This window comes from Urocampus carinirostris, chromosome 12 (genome assembly GCF_059441175.1).
Source record: "Urocampus carinirostris isolate Australia breed hairy pipefish chromosome 12, RoL_Ucar_1.0, whole genome shotgun sequence".
Classification (NCBI taxonomy): Eukaryota; Metazoa; Chordata; class Actinopteri; order Syngnathiformes; family Syngnathidae; genus Urocampus; species Urocampus carinirostris.
This window is the reverse complement of record NC_142360.1, coordinates 27,010,322-27,023,818: the sequence shown is the minus strand read 5'-3', so window position 1 is coordinate 27,023,818 and position 13,497 is coordinate 27,010,322. Positions and strand designations below refer to the sequence as shown.

At 41.3% G+C, this 13,497-nt stretch overlaps 1 protein-coding gene across 2 annotated transcripts in view; it reads right to left on the bottom strand.

The window, feature by feature from the left end:
* Positions 1 to 13,497, bottom strand: part of arid3a (AT-rich interaction domain 3A) — a 105,720-nt gene that overhangs the window by 57,207 nt on the left and 35,016 nt on the right. For both annotated transcript variants that reach the window (XM_088350195.1, XM_088350196.1), the window contains exons 2-3: positions 4,391 to 4,942; positions 2,697 to 2,976 (exon numbers count right to left, since the gene is read on the bottom strand). In XM_088350195.1, the coding sequence (XP_088206321.1) occupies positions 2,697 to 2,976; positions 4,391 to 4,722 (612 nt within the window). In that variant the 5' untranslated portion in view covers positions 4,723 to 4,942. The remainder of the gene's footprint in view (positions 1 to 2,696; positions 2,977 to 4,390; positions 4,943 to 13,497) is intronic.

Here is a 13,497-nt window from a genome sequence, read left to right as displayed (position 1 = left end):
TACGCGTGAAAATCACGCGTAGAAACATCCCAGGTTACATCTATGAACAATTTTTTTGGGCTCGGATTTCAATACGCTCCGTAAGGTTAAATACATTTATGTTAGGAATTTATTTGCCTAACCAATGTGTCAATCATCATTTTAATCAGTCACTATTGGCAGAAGATTTTTAATGTCCGTTTTCTCAATACAGGCATTCATAGGCTATGGCAGGCTAAGGACCGTGAAAAAAAATGCTTGCAACTGACCGAGAGTGGTGTTAATCAAAAAGTCAGAGGCTAATGACTATATTGGAAATGATCTCATTTTTTTTTCAACTTTTAAAAGGAAATTACGGGGCGAAAAAGACGGATTACAAAAATGAACTTGAATGATGCTGAAATACTTTTAGGCGGATTTTACTTATCAACAGTCTCTGGCAGAACATTAAGGGGTTAATTACAATGTCAGAAGTACACAAAAAAGATGTTTGTGGTTTAAGTTCTGGTAATATCTGTCCAGGAGTGGGTGTCAAGAAAACCCCCCATTTTGCATGTACTTTGTAAGATTGATGTGGATTTTATCAGTGAGGAACAGTGACTCGATAATTTGAATGTCTGACTCTGTAATTTGGGTTGTTTTGTGGCTTTGTTTCTTCTAATCATATAATAGCAAGTCTGTTTGTGGAATCTATTTTATGGACAAGCATTTGGTAGTAGTTAGTAGTAATCAGGGATGGGTAAGTACTCATACCAGGCCACACTTTGAAGTATTGGTTGAGTAATTTCAACAGTTATCAATTTGGCTCTTCAATCGGGAACTGTTCATTTAGACTTTTTGAACTTCATTCTATTTTTCGATGGAAATACTTTCATGGAACCGGACCAGTGAGGGCATATTAACTTTGAAAATGTACTTAAGCGTAGTCCAGAAAATATTGTACTCTACTGATTCTGCTTGTTGGGGACGTGCAGTGAGATTTGTGTCTGGTGAGGCACAGTCAGATTAACTAATAAATGGCCCTGCATCTTATTCATTTGATTGGCGGAGCAAGAGAGTAATACATAAATTGTAGACTAAAAAGAGTTTTATGGTCATACCTTAACTTATAAATAGAGTCTCTGTCCTGATCCTTTTGAATAAAAGCACCAGAGGTCAATGCAATGAAAGAAAACACAGGATGCCTTGAAATACTGTTAGCTTGCTAATACGATCACCATTTCTATTGTTCGGGGCTAAGGTGTTCGCCAAATCAGAATGCCTTCACTATTGTTTTCTACCAAGAGGCAATAGAATTGCGTGCCTCACTCCGCATCTGCAGAAGCTCAGCAAAGTAAATACATTACATACTAATTGTATTAATAATATAGAGTGAAAATTAAGCCGCTTTGAAAAAGAAAATATAAAAATTGTGCAGTTAAATGTGCCTTGTTTTTAAATACTCGTAGGTCGAGAAATATCTCTTCAGAGGGAGATGACAAATTTGCCCACATACATAACAAAAACAAAACAAAAAAAAGAAGAAAAATTGTACATTATGGTCACTATGAGTCGCAGTAATTTCCATTCTTACTTGTGATCTTTTTAGCATTCGTTTTCGGTTGCATGACAAACTCCAACATGTAGTGGTCAAACAATACCAACTATCCCTTTAACTTATGAAGGCGGGGACCTCAAGCTATCATCATGAGGGCCGCAAATGTCCCCCAAGCTGCGGGTTTGAGATGTATGATAGAAACTATATCCATCCAAACTAAGGCATCGGGCCGTTTGTGGCTCCGCGTTTGATTTAAGCGGCCCGTTGGGTTTATCAAAAGACATTTTTCTCCAGTGACGTGCAGTCAAAGGAGTCAGGTGAGGCGCATCCTCATTATACGACAAGAGAGGATTATAACCGTATTTGGAAAAGACCGTTTAACTATTGAAACACAATACTGAAAGGGTCTTCAACCTGTGTAGAGAAAAACGATATTTGGAAACCTTACAATGATTTTACCTGAACTTTGAGAGTAGAATAGAATAGACTTAGTAGTCATTGATATCAACGTTGTGAAATTATGTATAAAACAAGATTAGCCATGGCACTCCAAGGTAATCATGTAATAAAGACTTTTAAGAAAAAGAATATGAATTATTAAGAATGAAATAATTAAAACGTAGTGCTTAAAAAAAATAGCGTACGTTATAATAATGCAATTAAAAAGGATTGTAACAATAGTGCAATGAAAATAAGTGCAATCACATTTATCAGCAGTAATATCCTTTAACCACTAGGGTCGTGGTGTGTCTTGGGCAAGAACAGCCCATCCCTCTACAGGCCAACATATGTTTCCACCCGGTGCGATAGTATATATTTTTTACAGTTTTGTGCGTTTGTTAAGGGTAATGATGGCCCTGAGGATGTTTGTGGTCTCTGAGGCTGTTTGTCCTAGTTTTGAAGGACATGTAGTGCCTACAAGAGGGTAAAAGCTCAAAGAGGTGGTGGGAATTGTCCTTTCTAATGTTAATGGATCTGCTTTTTTATTGCAATGTCTTCTAGACTAGGCAAAGAGCAGCCAATGATCTTTTGGGCTGTGTTGATTTCTCTCTGTATGTTTTTCCCGCTTTTTGTGGAAAACCCAATTTGGCTCTACCTCACGTAGACCCCAGCTCTGGCAGCCCCGAGGTTAATTGAGTTTTCGACCCCTGGCTTATATGAATAGATACACTCTTCCTACCTGTCTGAACTGCTCCTCGTAGGTCCATTCCCCGTGGTCTTGTCCCAGATGTCCATGGGCAGGGTGAGGGGGCATGATGGCAATGCGGGGCTCCGGGTCGACGCTGGGCCGAGCCTTCAGCAACTGCGAGTGAGGATGCATCTGGCGGTGAGGCAGCAGGAGGATACCTTTGCCAGGTACCACAGCGTTATGGCCCGTGGGCAGGCCTTCCTCAGCAAGCTCGTCCTCAAAGTCTTCTTCCATCTCGCCTTCAAAGTCCTCCTCGTCCCACTTTTGTTTGCTGTGGGGAAGTTGCAGATGCAATGGTTTTGTTATAATCAGTGTCGGGAATAACGTCGTTATGTAATCATGATTTTTTTTCAGTGACAGGGTAATTAAACTTATTATTTCTTCCAGGGTTACCGTTACTGATGGTCAGAGGAGATTCATTACTTTGAATGAAGCAGTTTTCCTCTCTCTTCAGAGTTGTTTACGTCACGTATTTTCGGGTCATAATACCATTCAAAGGAACAACTACCATATAGTTAAATAGCAATTACGAATACAGTGTTTACTAATGCGCCAAAAGAGAAGGCATATGAGGGCGAAGTCACTAAAATTGTGAGCACCCGGACTCGGACTAGCAAAATGGTTCTATATATATATATCCATCCATTATCTGCACCGCTTATCCTCATTAGGGTCGCGGGGTGCTGGAGCCCATCCCAGCTATCTTCGGGCAGTGGGCAGGGGACACCCTAAACTGGTTGCCAGCCAGTCGCAGGGCACACAGGGACAGACAATTCGCACGCTCATTCACACCTAGGGACAATTTGGACCGGCCAATTAACCTAACATGCATGTTTTGGGAATGTGGGAGGAAACCGGAGTGCCCGGAGGAAACCCACGCAAGCACGGGGAGAACATGCAAACTCCACCCAGGAGGTTCGATCTCATGACCTGTGCCGCACACGCGCTAACCACTGCGCCACCGTGCTGCCCATATGTATATGTGTAGAGTGTAATTATATTTCCCGTGTTTTTCCAGTGTTTATGTATTCATATAAAAATGGAATGTTCATCATTTTTTCTGTTTTATCTCTTTTTTCTTTTGATATTGTATTTTTTCTTTCTTTTTAAAATGTATTTTCTTCTTTTTCCCCCTGTTGAAATTCATTTTGTGCATAATGTTACATAATAATTGGTAATGTAGGGTTTAAGGTAAAAAGACAACCTAAAGAGCTGTTTGGGACCGAAAGAGCTGGCTCTTTTTGGTGAGTCAATCCGGAAAAAAACTGCACTCTAAAAATGTTTGGAATGCTGCAGCGAGGCTTTTGACTAAGACAAGAAAGTTTGATCACATTACCCCGATTCCCTCTCGCTGCTTTTTTTTTCTCAAATTAAGATTATCCACCCGTTATTGTTTTTTGTTTCTTTTTCTTTGCGTCGCGTGGTGGATGATCGGCGAGACGGGGACTGATTTCATCGCGCGGAGTTGTGCGAGAGAAGCCCAGCCCTCACAGATAAAACATGAAAATTTGGGGGGGTTTTTTGGGCTTGGTCCCTCAAATCAAGGTAATTGGTCAAACTCGGGCTGGGTCGGGCTTTAATAGCGGCAGGCCGGGTCAGATCGGGCTGGATTTTCTAGGGCCTAATTTTACTCCTAAATTCAAGGCACCGCTCTCCATTTTCTCAGAAAAAAATGTCATTCTTACATCTGTTCCTCCTCATCGGAGCCCATCATATCTTTGTATCTTTCGTCCCCATCGTTGGCGTCGTCATCAGCATCTTCTTCGCTGCTGCGTTCCGACATTCTGCGATCGGAAACTCTCTGCAGGCCGGCCGCTGCGGCGCGCATGGCCGCCAGCGCCACCAATTGGGCTTGCTCGCTCTCAGGCGCCGCGTTGCTGATGTGCTCGTCGCTCGCTGTTCCGCTCGAGCGAATGTGAGCGTGCTGGACGGACATTTGCTGCTGAAGCTGCTGCTCCATCAGCAGTTTGGCCCTTTGCTGCCTGTGCAGGTTCTCCATCACGGCCTGCAGCTTCATCTCTGTGGGGAACGGCTCTGCTCACCCTCACCTTCCTGGCGAGGGAGCACCAGTCCCAAGTTTGTCCGAAGAATGCGGAGAATAAAGAATCTTGAAGTCGAAGGGGATGAGAGTAGTTGTCCTTGAGGTGAAACGGAAACGGTCCTAAATTTGCGACTTGATCAAAGACGGAGCCGCTAGTAGAAGCACATATGGGATCTTGCTGAGTGACTACAAAAACCTGAAAACAAAGAAAAGCAATGTTAATGAAAAGTTCAAGCTTATTAATATGAATAAGCTATAATTCAATCCTGCAAAAAAATTACATTTTTACCCCATTGGCTGATAATAATGCTTTTTTTATCTTTTTATTTTCTTATACTATACTTCTGTATGTTTAAAGGTTTGAGGTCTCTTTTAAAAGGTGGGAAAATAATATTTCGTCTATTTAAGTAAGTGTTAACAATGCCCAACTGAATTCAAAGAGACTTTATATTTTTTTTCTTAATCTTACTTTTAGCACAGCTGTTATGGGACTCACAACACATTATGAAGTGGGTTAGAGGGCGACGAGGGAGGGGTGGGGAGCGATTTCATGCTCGTTCTTTGTTTTTTTGTTAGTGTAGCCTGAAAATGGTAAAAGTATAAAAATGCAATAATAGTGCAAACCTCAAAAAAGAAGAAAAAAGAAGAGCTTATAAATTACTTGGGGAATAAGCTGACTGAGGCTGTGATCATGACTTAAAGCCAGAAGATGGCGGCAGCGAGTAGCAAAATTTCAAGTTGTGGACACCACCTTAACTTGTGTCTAGTAAACAAAAAAAAAAACTTAAAATAAGATAAAATCTAAAAGGGACAGTGTGTATTGATTGACCACTAAATGTCACTGTATTGTATAGTTTTTGAACCCGAGAGCTACATTCTTGCTTGGAGAGGGCTACCAGTTTGCAATGCATTTCGAATATAGCATTTTATGTTATTACTGAGTTGTTACAATGTTATTAATATATTACCAACTTGCAATTATTAGAAATAGGGTTTAAAAGGCACAGGAAACCAATGCAACATTGGTTTCAAATACACTGATGATTTCTCATGCCGGTTAGAAATCAAATTTCATCATGTGGAGACCCATGCTGTTGGGCAGGGGTCGGGAACCTATGCCTCCCGAGCCAGACATAGCGCTTTGCATTAGCACATATGTGTCGGAGATAAAAATCATACTCACGCAAATTTAATCTATAGCGTTCCAATCAAAAATTTGATATTAGTTAACCTATTTCGGCATAGCACTTGTGCACTGCATGGTTCGGTCCAGTATATAAAGAGCATACTCCCCACTACGGTTTACAGTCAAGGTTTTACACCAACAGACCCCGTTTTGTCTGTACGTCGCTAAGGAATCATTTATACGGAAGCCTATTCAATAAAGTATGTTCACTGTTGAGACACTTTATGATCAAAACCCACACAACAAACTGTAAACACCCTCAAAACACGACCAAGGCACTCAGAGCAATTTGATTGGGCTGAACACTAAGGGTGGGCAGATCTATGCACTTATCTCTGCCCAGCGCCGTCTGCATGGAAGGTAAATACGTCAGTATCCTTGTTTGCAATATTTTCTGACATTTTACACAAGAATTCCGTTTGAACCTTGTTTTAAGTGGTATACTTGTTGATATAGGACACAGACTCTGGCATTATTTTTATTTCACATACTGTATGTTATTGAATCATCTAGCATCACACGGTAAATTAAATCAGCTTTGGCGATTTTGCTGAAATTTGTCTTTAAAGATAGTACGTGGCTTTCTCTCTCTCGAAAAAAAAATCTGATATTGGGCTGTTATGGCTCTTTGGGACAAAAAGATTCCTGACCCCTGGTGTAGTGCAACCAGAAAACAAGTACTAAAAACCATAAAGAATTGATGTCTTCTCTCCAGGGCGGCAGTACCTCAGGAGGTAGAGCGATCGTTTAGGATTAAGGGATCCCAGTTCGAATCCCGGCTTGTCCGTGTTACATGCCGAAGTGTCCTTGGGTAAGACACTGAACCCTCAATACCCCCAATAAGCAGGTTAGCGCCTTACATGGCTGCACAGATCACCGCCGCTATTGGGAAAAGTGAAGCACAATGTAAAGCGCTTTGGGAAGTCATTGACTTGAAAAGCGCTATAGAAATGCAGATCATTTCATTTATTTTGAGTGTCTACTAAACTATAAACATATCAACACCAGAGCAAAACATGACAGCCTTTGCGAAAGGAAGTAAGCATTATTAGCGAACACTATTTGCCTGGTTGGTTCAAAGCACAGTCGACTAGTCAAACAAAGCAAAGTGAGTAAACATGGCATCGTTCCATTACTACTTCAAAGAAACATTCAATGTCAATAAAGGACTGCTGTCAATTGATTTATGCAAAAGAAAATAGTGCAATTATGTATTCAGTCTAACCTCGAGGCTTGTAAAAAAATACAGACGCAGCAGAAAAATTGGAACAACTGTAGCTCCATTAGTGGCACAGTTACGAAGTGAAAAAATGCATTCAAACGCAAGACAAGCCTCAATTTCCACTCATGGCGAGTATACTGTGTGTGGCGCACTTTGTGACAATTAGGAAAAACGAGGCTGCACTGAAGGCACCATTTACCGAAAAGCATCTTGATTATCCTCAATACTTTCGGATAAACATTATGTAGAGTGATGATTAAGAATTGGATTTAATTACCCCCTGGACCTGCATTGGCTCCCAGTTAGCCAAAGATGTGACTTCAAAGTTCTCTTAGTATTGTACAAAATCATACATGGACTTGCTCCCTCTTATCTTTCAGATCTGATCTGCCACTATGTCCCGGTCCGAAGCCTACGATCTGAGAGTGCTGGTCTTCTGATGATCCCGAGAGCAAAGAAGTCTTCTGCTGGTTCGAGAGCGTTCTCCATCCGGGCACCGGTGCTGTGGAATGCTCTTCCCCCTGAGATTCGATCTGCAACCTCAGTGGAAATGTTTAAATCTAAACTTAAAACTCACTTCTACTCCATTGCATACGAATAACCTACTCCTCTTGTCGGTTGAAAATAGTTTGTGTAATATAGTGTAACAATCTGTGAAGCCCTTTGAGACTCTTCGTGATTTAGGGCTATACAAATAAAAATGACTTGACTTGACTTGACTAATAGCGAGTTGCCCACTTTAGGCAGTGATGTGTCAGCAGATTCAGACTGGCCTCCTTCTTTAGTCCAGGGTTGGGAAGACTACAGCCCCGGACCACATTCTGCCCGTCTGGTCTGCCAAATGGTTATAATATAGTGATACGATTTAGGATGTAGTATCAGGGTTGTCACATGTCTGGCTCATCTCTGAAAAGGGATGACGCTTTACACCGAAAAACAATGGTGACCAAATGATGAAGGTGCTGTATATGAGTCAAAACAGGATGCTTCATCTGCTAGTGGTAACCATGGAAACCAGCACTAGTCGTTTCATATGATGGAGCAAACCCCAAAAAACGACCTGAAGAGGGATGGGGTCCAGGCTGTGCTTGTCCAAGACATACTATGGAAAGTGGTGTACTACCGACCATGGTGATTAAGAGATCCATGAACCAGAATTAAATGTCTAAGGAAAATAGAACTAATAAAAATGTGTTTATTTGGTGCCACTCTTAACCCAAGTGTCCCCAATATTAAAATAGAGGGATACATTTCCTTTACTTGCTGTTTTTTGTCAATCAGGCGGCCGAAGATGTATTCCAACCATCAATATATTGGTCAAATTTAATGAAAGAAAATAAAATGCTCAACCAAAACGGTGTTCGACCAAAAAATGTGCGCAAAAAATGTTTTGATGCTCGACACAGGTTCGGTGCCAAACCGAAAATAGCCGAATCGAATGAGATCTGGCGTGTAACGAGCACCACTTCTATCCAGACCGTCAATGAGTGAAGGGTTACGTCATTTTCGAAGCAATTTTTTTCCTAGTTTGAGCTATTGCGTTCCTCTTGAACATGGGTCCCAAGAAAAACGGCGATAAAAGGAAGGATAAAAGGAAAACAGCAAGTCAAACTTTGGACTGAAAAAGGAAATAATCACAAAGTATGAAAATGGTTTTCTTATTAAAAGAGAAAGGGAAGGCTTAGCAGTAACCATCTCACACCCATTCCTGTATGTCATCACGCCAGTGTTCAAAGGTGTGTAATCGATACAAAATAGTTTATATTTCATCTTTTCTATGTTTATTATATATTATGTACACATTTATGGTCTTTAATGTTGTTTCGATACACGTTTTCTTAATTTTTCAGGTATTGTTTTGATGGGTGGAACGGATTAAAATACTTACCATTGTTTCCTATGGGAAACATTTTTTCGGTACTCAACCAATAACCAGGAACGCATTATGGTTAAGGAACGAGATACCACATACAGGGTTGGGTAGGGTTACTTTAATTTGATTACTTTCAATTACTTTTGGATTACTCCAATAGCAAATATGCTAGTAAAAGACAAAAGAAACTAAATATGAATCAAATGACTACATTTTGTGCAGGCTTGGGGAGTAACGGAATACATGGAACGGCAAAAATGATGTTGGCAAGCTGTTTGGATTTATTTTCATTTTGTTTCTGTCGCATTTGATGTTAGTTTTGCCGGAGATCAAAGAGATCAAAGCCAGGAGAGAAAGCTTACCACGTGTTGTGAGTCATCATTTTATTCATATTTAGTTTCTTTAGTCTTTTATTAGCATATTTGTTATTGGAGTAATCCAAAGGTAATTGAAAGTAATCAAGTTAAAGTAACCCTACCCAATCCTGACCACATATATCGGTTCTCACAGCTAACTGCATAGAGCCTTTAGTAAAATTGGCAAAGGACATTTTTACACATTGACATTTTTAGCCAGACTCTCAAGCAGCCAGACCAGTTTCAATGAAACGTAATCCCACTACAGCATCGGTTCGTCTGTGCACGGTTGAGAAACGCAATAGAAGGAAATTAGAGCCTTCCAGGGCAAGGAAGTGACAACTGATGGAGCAGATGCACACGGGCAGCCCATAGATATTCAATATTGATTCAGTGCATTCTTACAGCTTGAATGGACGCCTGCAGCGAGTGCCTGCAGTTGTCGCACGCTCGGTTGCACCCACATAGGCTACGTCTGGCTCCACCGAAGCCACTTGGCACAAAAACTCTGCTTTAAAAGGTACAGTGTGTAATATTGGACCACTAGATGTCACTTTACCGCGTTGTGCAACTGAAAATGAGGGCTAAATGCACAGGGAAAAATACAAACTACAAAGAAGTGACCAAAAGACAACAATTATTTCCTTCACTTTTTGGCCTAACCTTTCACAAAGAATGAAAAGACAAAAAAGAAAAAGAAAAAGAAAGAAAAGAAAAAAAGAAGATAGAAGAACATGAAACAGCTAAAAGAAAAAGAGAAAGGGAAATAAAAGAAAGAAGAAAGGGGAGATAGAAATACAAATATTTTTAAAATGTCGAGAAAAAAGAAAAAAAGGGAAAAAAGATAAAAAGGAAAAGAGAAATAAAAGAAACTTCTTCACCTTTTCATTGTGATACTTGAGTTACCGCAAATTAAAAAAATCTAATTTTTCAAATTAAAAATAATAAAAATAGTACTTAAAATAAGCATAAATTATCTTACAGTTTCTGCAACTGGGTGGCAACCAGTTGAAGCTGTCCCCTGCCAACTGCCCGAAGACAGCTGGGATGGGCTCCAGCACCCCCGCAACCCTACTGAGGATAAGCGGTGCAGATACTGGATGGATATTTTAGAGTTGAACAATTTTTTTTTTTAGAAAGTTTGACACGTTTTTTTGTGTCAAAAAGAAATTATAGGGTAGCCTTGGCAGCATGCATTTGAGGATCATTTATGTCAATTAAATGCTAATTTCTCGACTGCCAAGTATTTTTTTGAAAAATGCATCTTTAGAGCGCACAGTTTTGCTTATTATTTAAATCAATATCGTTTTGTTTTTTTTGTTTTTTTTCAAATAATGGTGCTAAATAATTTACACTTGTGGGGACAACACTGAAGATAAATAATACTGCAAAAAAACAAGGTCTACTCAAAATCTCAATTTTAAGTCTGCTAATGTGACAGGAATGAGGGCATGCATTTACTGGTTTGACACCTTCTACCCTCCCCCAACATTTAAAAAGACAAAAGTGACTCAAGTAAGCCTTTAACTCTCTTGTTGCCTTCTTCCTGTACGGGAGGAAGCAGAAGTGGTGGCTTTGTTTCATGCCACGATTCATCCATCATAATTTCCTCCTTGATGTCGCAAATGACATTGCACCACCATGTATGCTTCCCCAAATTGCAAAACAAATGGCTGAAAAATGGACGAAAATTACTTTATATTGCAAAAACGTAATACCAATACCGGCCTTATTTTAGAGTTAAAGTCAACCCGAAATGATTTTATAACAGTATTGTGCCTTGATGAGCAACAAGAGTATGAGTATGGATGTTAAGGGGGGACTGTATGAGAGTGTGATTGTGCCGACTGTGTTGTATGGTGCAGAGACTTGGAGCCTGAACGCAGATTTAAGAAGGAAATTGAATGTTTTTGAGTGGAAGTGTTTGAGGAGTATGTTAAGTGTGACAAGATTGGATAGATTGAGAAATGAAACTGTGAGGGACAGAACTAGAGTAGTAGTGGAACTCAGCAAGCGTGTGGATAAGAGAGTACTCGGTTGGTTTGGACACATGGCGAGGATGAATGAGGAGCGAATGTTGAAGAGGATCTACAGAGCAAAAGTCAATGGAAGGAGACCGAGAGGAAGGCCGCGATTGATGTCGATGGATGGTGTTATGAGTACACTGCAGGAAAGCGGTCTAAAGACAGTGGAAGCTAGAGCTCTTGTTGGTAATAGGAATGAGTGGAGAGGTGTTGTAAAAGGATAGTGGGATGTTTAGATGTGTACCTATGGACAGGGCACCCGTATGATGCAGCAGGGGTAAACCAGTGAAAGCTGTCGGGCCCTGCAGTTGAACAGAAGAGAGACATGGCCGCTTTCTTGTGTCCCGTTTCATCTGGAGGGACGAAAGCGCCAAAGTGCTTAACTTGTTTGGGCATTTGGGTTGGCCATGGTCCCAAAAATTTGTGTGTGATTTTTTTTGCTACTTTTTCTCCCTCTTTATTTTCTTCGTTTTTTTGTATGTGTTTGTCTTGCTCTCGGTCACCCCTCTCGAGGGATATGACCAGGGTAGATAGATAGATAGATAGATAGATAGATAGATAGATAGATAGAATTGTGCCTCATAGACCCGATAGTCAAAACCAGGGGTCAGGAACCTTTTCACCCAAAGAGACACAGTAGCAAAATATTTATCTATTTGTTTTTTAGAGAGAGCCACACCATATATTTTAAGCCAAAATTTGTCAAAACCACCAAACGCACTCTCCCGACAAAATGTCATGATTACCGATGTGAATCACCTGTGCCCGCTCCTTTGGCGCCAACTGCCTCGGACTCTGATTGGCTCCCTGTCCCTATTTAAACCCACTCCTGTCTGTCGCCTTTTGTCAGTCCGTCTGTGAACCTCAGTTAACACTAGGCAAGCCTTTTTCGATCCTGACTCCCACCTGTTTTTTGCTCCTGTCTGTCCCCTGGCTTCGACCTGTTTTTGATCCTGACCACATCTACTCTCCCGTCCCGGCGTTCAACCTCTTCTTGTCTCCGACCACGTCTGCTCTCCTTTCCTGGCTTACGACTCGCTTACGACCCCAACCACCTTTTTGCTCTACTGACCCCTTTTTCCGTTCCCGACACCGCCATCGCTCGCCACCGAAGATCTACTTCCGCGTTCAGAGCGACCTGCTTCCCGCGTCCAGCAATCACCGGATCGTGGGCACAGCCTTTTCCATTTCTTCCACCAAAACTTGTGAGAAACGCAACGCAAGTGGGTCCTGTCTCCGTTCTGGTCCTGACACAAAAGCTAATTTGTCAGGGCATTTGATTTCTCTGAGTGACCTGGGATCAAGGGTCTCCAACGCGGTGGCCGCCAGTCCCTCCTAAGAGCAGCTGAGGTGCCCGCAGACCTGTTCTGAAAATAGCTCGCCAGAGCGGTGTCTTTGGGATTTTTTAGAAAAATATTGGGGGGTTTTTGGTGGATGACTGAGTCTATTTAACTCAAATTTCAATAAAAAACCTAGTAATAACATAGTAATAACATGATATGTTGTTATTTTAGAAATTCAATTCAATAAAATCCAGTTGATGGGCTTAAGAGACGGAGCAGAGGTTCAGAGTTCAAGTCAGGTTACCGCAACATCCCCGTGAGTAGTTTGCAGGTTCTCCCCGTGCTTACGTGGATTTCCTCCGGGGACTCCGGTTTCCTCCCGGATTCCAAAAACATGCGGGTCAGGTTAATTGGCCAGTCAAAATTGTCCTTAGGTGTGAATGAGCGAGCGAGTTGTCTGTCTCCTGCGTGCCCTGCGACTGGCTGGCAAACAGTTCAGGGTGTCCCCTGCCCACGGCCCGAAGATAGCTGGCATCATGGGCCCAAGCACCCCCGCGACCCTACTGAGGATTAGCGGTGCGGATAATGGATGGATGGAATAAAAGTATTTCACCTAAGGCAGGGATCTCAAACTCAGTTTGGAACTGGAGCCGGATCCAGACTTTCGGTTCTCAGACGGGCCAAATCAACAAAAAGTTTTCAATATTTGTCTTTGTTTTTCAGTACTCTGCTTTATTATTCAGCCTACATTAGGTACCTACTTTACCTCATATAATCACAGAAAACAAGGGCTATTTTTTAAACACT